The 5,684-nt window shown below is 41.0% G+C and overlaps 1 protein-coding gene across 1 annotated transcript; it reads left to right on the top strand.

Moving 5' to 3' along the window:
• The first annotated feature begins 837 nt into the window (after nucleotides 1–837).
• Nucleotides 838–4,869, top strand: LOC124664309. Its single transcript, XM_047201857.1, has 3 exons — nucleotides 838–1,942; nucleotides 3,101–3,200; nucleotides 4,671–4,869. The coding sequence occupies exons 1-2, from the start codon at nucleotides 838–840 to the stop codon at nucleotides 3,151–3,153; spliced, it is 1,158 nt and encodes a 385-aa protein (XP_047057813.1). The 3' UTR covers nucleotides 3,154–3,200; nucleotides 4,671–4,869.
• The last annotated feature ends 815 nt before the right edge of the window (nucleotides 4,870–5,684 follow it).

Below are 5,684 nucleotides of genomic sequence, written 5' to 3'. Positions count from 1 at the left end.
AAAAATTAAGCGTTAAGTCTTTGTTTACATTTTATCAGGTAAAAGTTTGTATCTAGAAAAGATACGTTTTTGCTGAACGATTTTATGAGTTGAATTTGTATCTGTCCGGTAGGCGGTAGCAATGTTGTTTTCGTATTGGTACATGTTCTCTTTCTTTCTTTGAAGTGGAGTGAAGCCATTGATGACTTGGCTAATCATTTTGATAAAATCTGTGGCTATTCGACAAAAGGAAGATGAACAAATTTGGTTTTGTGACTGTTGGAGATAGCTTGTCCAAATCATTAGCATGAGTTAGCTAAGGGCCTAGATGAACCAAACTAGCAGAGAAGCCAAGATACAAAATTATGCTTCAAAATGGTCGATTTTCTAACTGTTTTTGCTCCGAGTTTGAATTCAGATGGATGTATAAATCAAAACCAAATTTCAGACAAATCTAATCTCATGAGTATATAGCAGCTGCCATGATCAAAAGCTGCATGACCTGGAACCAAAAAAAAAAAAACACCGCACTAGACACCGTCACTTCGCATGAGTTAAAAAATTACAATGCAAAATGATTTCTTTTCTAACCGTTTTCATTCCAAGTTTGACTTTAGATGAATTTGAAGAGAAAAACGAAATCAGACAAATTAGCATCTTTGTTATGAGGGGATATGTTATTATGTTATTTCTAAGACCAGAAATTATTCTCTGTAGTACCCTTGTGTGTGGAGTGAAGCCGTCAAGCTGTGCAGGACAGGAAAAAAAAAGAATAAATAGCGGGCTGGGCTGGGCGATCTCTTAGTTTTAATCTCTTCCGTATCACTTTGTCTGCAATCCCCAATCCCCCGCATGACAATGGCCAGCCGCCGCCGCTGCCCCAGTTCGCCGGCGGCCAATCCGCTGGACGACGAGAACCTCCTCTGCGAGATTCTCCTCCGACTTCCCCCGCAGCCTTCGTCCCTCCCTCGCGCATCCGCCGTCTGCAAGCGCTGGCGACGCCTCGTCTCCGAAGCCGGCTTCTTCCGCCGCTTCCGCCTCCACCACTACCGCAACCCGCCACTCCTCGGTTTCTTCCAAGATGGATCGAAAGGTATGACCTTCGTACCTACTCTGGAGGCCCCCAATCGTGTCCATCCACGGCGCTTCTCCTTGCAGCGCGACGGCACCGACCGGTCTTACATGCCCCTCGGATGCCGACATGGTCTTTTCCTCATCTTGCTTCCGGAGCGCCTACAGGTCCTGGTCTGGGACCCCCTCACCGGCGACCAGAACCGCATTGCCGTTCCTGCGCCCTTCGCTACAAGTAGCGCCAACATCAATGGGGCGGTGCTTCGCGATGCCGGAAACGTCCAACGGTTCCAGGTGGTCTTGGTTCTGGTAGACGACGGCCACGACAAACAAAATGTGCGAGCGCTCGCCTGCGTCTACTCGTCAAATACTGGCTTGTGGGGAGATCTACTCTCAACACCGATTCCATACAAAGCTAAATTAAGCAGTTCCTGGAATGACGCTGTGCGGGCTGGGGATTCCCTTCACTGGAGGCTTTGGGGCGATCTGGCTGGAATTCTTGAGTTTGATTTGGAGAAGCAGAGCCTAACTGTGATAGGGGTGCCACTGGATAAGAAGGACTGCTTCAGGATTACGCGGACCGAGGGTGGTGGGCTTGGTTTTATTTGTATTTCGGAATGCAGCGCCCAGTTATGGAAGAGAAAGACTGATAGCGACGGTGTTACTTCTTGGATGCTTGGAAGAACTGTTGAACTGGACAAGCTATTTTCCCTGAAATTACGGCAGAATGGGAACTTAATAATACTAGGCTACGCTGAGGAGAATAATGTGGTGTTAGTGTGGACGATTAGCGGCCTCTTCATGATCCATCTTGAGTCGTTCAAGTTCAAGAAGCTTTTTGAGACCATGACCTTGTCTTACTACTATCCGTTCGAAAGTGTCTTCCCTGCAGGTAAATAGCATCCTGGATACAACAGAAGCAAAATATGATTCGATAATTTGCTGATGAAATCATGTTGACATCATTTTTTTGTTAAGCCAGCAATTTTAATTTGTGTCATTCTTTTTTGCTGCTTCATGACCTCTTCAGTATATAGTAATGATGTTCTGCATAGGTTGGAGTGGGTAGCTGGGTACCTCCTTTGTCAAAATAAATATGTAGAGATGTTATTTTAAATACCCCATATAATTATCATCGTTATTACTATCCTTACTGGGTTCTATCAGTTTAAATATTCCATGTCCATAGCCTAGTCTAGCTTTGTTTTTTTTTTTCTTTCTGTTGTGGGCTATAATTGCACCGTTTCTGTGTCTGTCTTACTAATACGAATGACCCACAGCTTGGTGTGTGTGTTCGAGAACAAAAGTGTAGTAAATGAATATCGATACAATAAAATAGTGAACACCAAAGTGATCTTTTTTTCGTAACAATTGAACTAAACTTCGTTGTTGCCTGCCTATTGACATACGCAAGAATTGCATAATGGTAGTGCTAGCGCGTAGCTGCAGTATATTGTTTCTTCTCAGGACGAGTTACATAACAGTTAGAAGTTGAAGGTACTAACATTAAAAACTAGCTCTATCCAACTAAAATGTCAAATAGATAGCTCAATACATATGTTTGGAAGCTAGGGTTTTTTTTATATTTCTGCCAGTCAGTACTTATCTCTGCTGATCTTGCTAATATTCATTAATATAAATCGGACTTGATTCACCATTTATAAATAATTCTTCATTATCAAGTGGAGGAAAGTCCTGTTGTGAGAGTTCATTTGTACCAAGGTCGTTTCTGGATAAATTTAGTTAAAGGCCATCTAAAACTGAATGGTCATGGTCCCTTTTGTTGCTAGGGTTTATCGGTATGGGTTTATCTTATATGGTTCAATGTGGTGTGAAATGAGGGGAAACAAGTTCTAGATAACCTATGGCTTACCTTTTTGGGGATATTCGTTCAATTTGACAATATGTGTGGTTTTGTCTCGTCTTATTTTTGTATCAAAGCTGAGTTGTTTATCAAATTGCACTTTTGAGTTTATGCAAGTACCTCCTGCTTGTATCTATTTGGATTTCGATATAGTGTAATTGGTTGAATAACTTCTTGTGCTTGTAGAAAAAGATACTGGTGGTAGACATGATGGGGCTGAAATTCCACACAATGCATAAGATGATTGTCTGGTTAGATATGCCATTATGGTGTTTTGGTTGAGCAGGTAAGCTTCTCTTTTGCTTATATGATGAGGTATCTGAATCGTTGTTTTGAAAAGAAAAGTATCTATTTTCATTTTAGTACCACATTCTCAAGTACCAAGTTGCAAGAGAAAACTCCCAAAATTCTCTTTTCATCCATTTCCTCAGCTGTTCCCCACTTTCTTGCATCCCATGATGCTTTAATGGCAGACTGTGTCTTGGATCTCTTTTCCAAGTCTCGCTTTACTTCTCCTCATCCATTTCTACCTAACTCGTCAAATAAGTACTGACTTAGTACCCTTTCCATTTCCTAATTGTGCATATGTTTTTGTGTGCTAAAAAAATGAGAATGCTGTCATGCTTAACAGTAGCAGAATGAAATACTTCCCCTTTACTGAGTTTCATGGATATAAAGTTTGCTACATTGCCTTTATTTTTTTTTCTGGTTATGGATCTATCAAGTCCTCATGTTATTTGAATGTTGCCCCTCTGCGGAAGCACTGTCAGGAAATGCAGGAACCAAGTCCTGCATTTGAGAAACCTGTAACGTTTGAGTGGAATGCTATCCTGCACTGACAGGAACGCAGGGATCGATGCCTGCATATTGCAGCACGAATCTGGCATCCCTCGGCTTGGTTTATATGCAAACTACGTTTTATTCCACATTCTGTTTCTTGACGCCTCCATGGCTGTTTTAATAGAAAATGGCCCTCCTTATTTGAACCCCAACAACGACACAAGGTTGATGCAGAGCCATTGCTGTCTTCAGATTCATACAAGCGACTATGCAAGCTGTACTTTGAGTGCATGTTCTTCCAAGAAGTAGTCCTAATGGCATGGGTAGTCCTTTATTCCATATTCTACATCCTCAAAGTGGGTAGAGTCTATTCCGACTGGAAGCTGAAAGTTCCAGTCCATGGAAAGCTAATCATTTTGTTGTTTTAAAACATTGGTTGGAAAATATAGTACACAAATATATGTAGACCATACAGGAATTATTTTGACAGTAAAGGACAAGTTACTTGACCTCATGTCAAAGATCATGAGCGGAACAGGAAATTCATGAATCGATTCCTGCATTTTGATGCTTATGTCGCATGAATTTGAATAGTAAATTCAATTTCTTAGTGACTATCTATCTCGCGCATTTGTAAACAGTATGCATATGAGAGCCAGAAAACCGGATGTTTCTCTTTCCTACTCCATGAGATATGCCAACTGTTTTGTTATTCTCCACTTGGACCAAATATAGCAAAAGATAGCTAGTGTTAGAAGTTTAAAGTGTACAACTGACACTCTTAACTACCTATCGTTGTTCTCTGCTTCAATGTTTTTTTTTGTCAAATAATGCTAAGACGATTCAGCTTTGTAGCTGCTGACACACAATAGTTAAGCGATGTTTTCTGTTTGAGTCGTACAAAATTTATAACAGCTTTTCCATGAATGAATAATACCATAAATTGTCTGACTGATGATGTTTACTTTCTCCCCAGGTATCTAGAGTTACATTCCCGTCACGCAAATGCAGAGATGTATTAGTGGGTGTAGGTTCTTCCATTTTGTGCGGTGATTGTCCCTCTATGTAGCATGCACTGGTCACCATAAGGTGGACTTGTATGAATCAATCGCTTAATTTGCTAACTCCTGTCTATTATTTAATTATGTAGACAACCAGCATGATGGTTGAAGGCACTTTGACTCGCTTCTGTTCGGCAGTAGTACTAGTCATGCGGTTCATATAATTTGCTTTACTTCAGTTTTTGAGCAAAGCAGGCTGTGCCCTCACCTGCCAATTGATCTTGCTTGCAATTTACTGTTTGTGCCCGTGGGTGTGTCTGGTTATCTTCAAATGTTGTTTCAGAAGGGCGATTTCTGCCCCGTTCTGCTTTTTAAATTTAATTTCTCTTTTGTTCGAAGCTGAGTATTTTAGAAGCTTAGTTCTGATTACTGACTAATGGAATGTTTAGTCGAATCAGTCTGACCTGGGAGTTGGGAAGAAGTTCCTGTTTTGCTGAATCTTGTTAGCACCTACTGATCTGGTGTTGCTCCTGCATAAGTGATATTTGAGACCTGGGAGTTGGAAGAAGCTCCTGTTTGTTCGATTGGACTTACTGATCTGGTGATATTTGCTCGTGCATAAGTGATATGTGATTCAAACAGTGTTGGGTTTAGTGCTATTTTGCTAGTCTTGGATGAGTTGCCTAAATTTTGGATTCTTTCATGGCTTTGTAAGAAGTAAGATGTCTCACTTCTTCCACGCAAAAATGAAGAATAGTGATGAGGTAAGCCACATTTATAACTACCTGCTTAATAACATCCTAATGCATGGTCTAAAATTTGGCTCCCAGGTCTATTTTTCTTGAGAGAAATAGCTGTTCAGAATGAGCTGTAATACCATTAGCTACAGTTTTTCTTATTCAAGGTTCAACAAAAATCCACACAAATCTGCGACACCAGCTGCGCTGCATGCACACACTGTAGTGCCCAAGAGAAAAACAGAGTATATA

This window comes from Lolium rigidum, chromosome 6 (genome assembly GCF_022539505.1).
Source record: "Lolium rigidum isolate FL_2022 chromosome 6, APGP_CSIRO_Lrig_0.1, whole genome shotgun sequence".
Taxonomy (NCBI): domain Eukaryota; kingdom Viridiplantae; phylum Streptophyta; class Magnoliopsida; order Poales; family Poaceae; genus Lolium; species Lolium rigidum.
Note: the sequence above shows the minus strand (reverse complement) of the source record. Positions and strands in the feature narration are given on the sequence as shown.

What these genes read in the sequence shown, in the direction of transcription:
- LOC124664309 (XM_047201857.1), top strand. Translation starts at nt 838, where the DNA reads ATGGCCAGCCGCCGCCGCTGCCCCAGTTCGCCGGCGGCCAATCCGCTG. An exon ending in CGAAAGTGTCTTCCCTGCAG is followed by an intron (nt 1,943 to 3,100) that starts GTAAATAGCATC and finishes TTGTGCTTGTAG; the next exon opens with AAAAAGATACTGGTGGTAGA.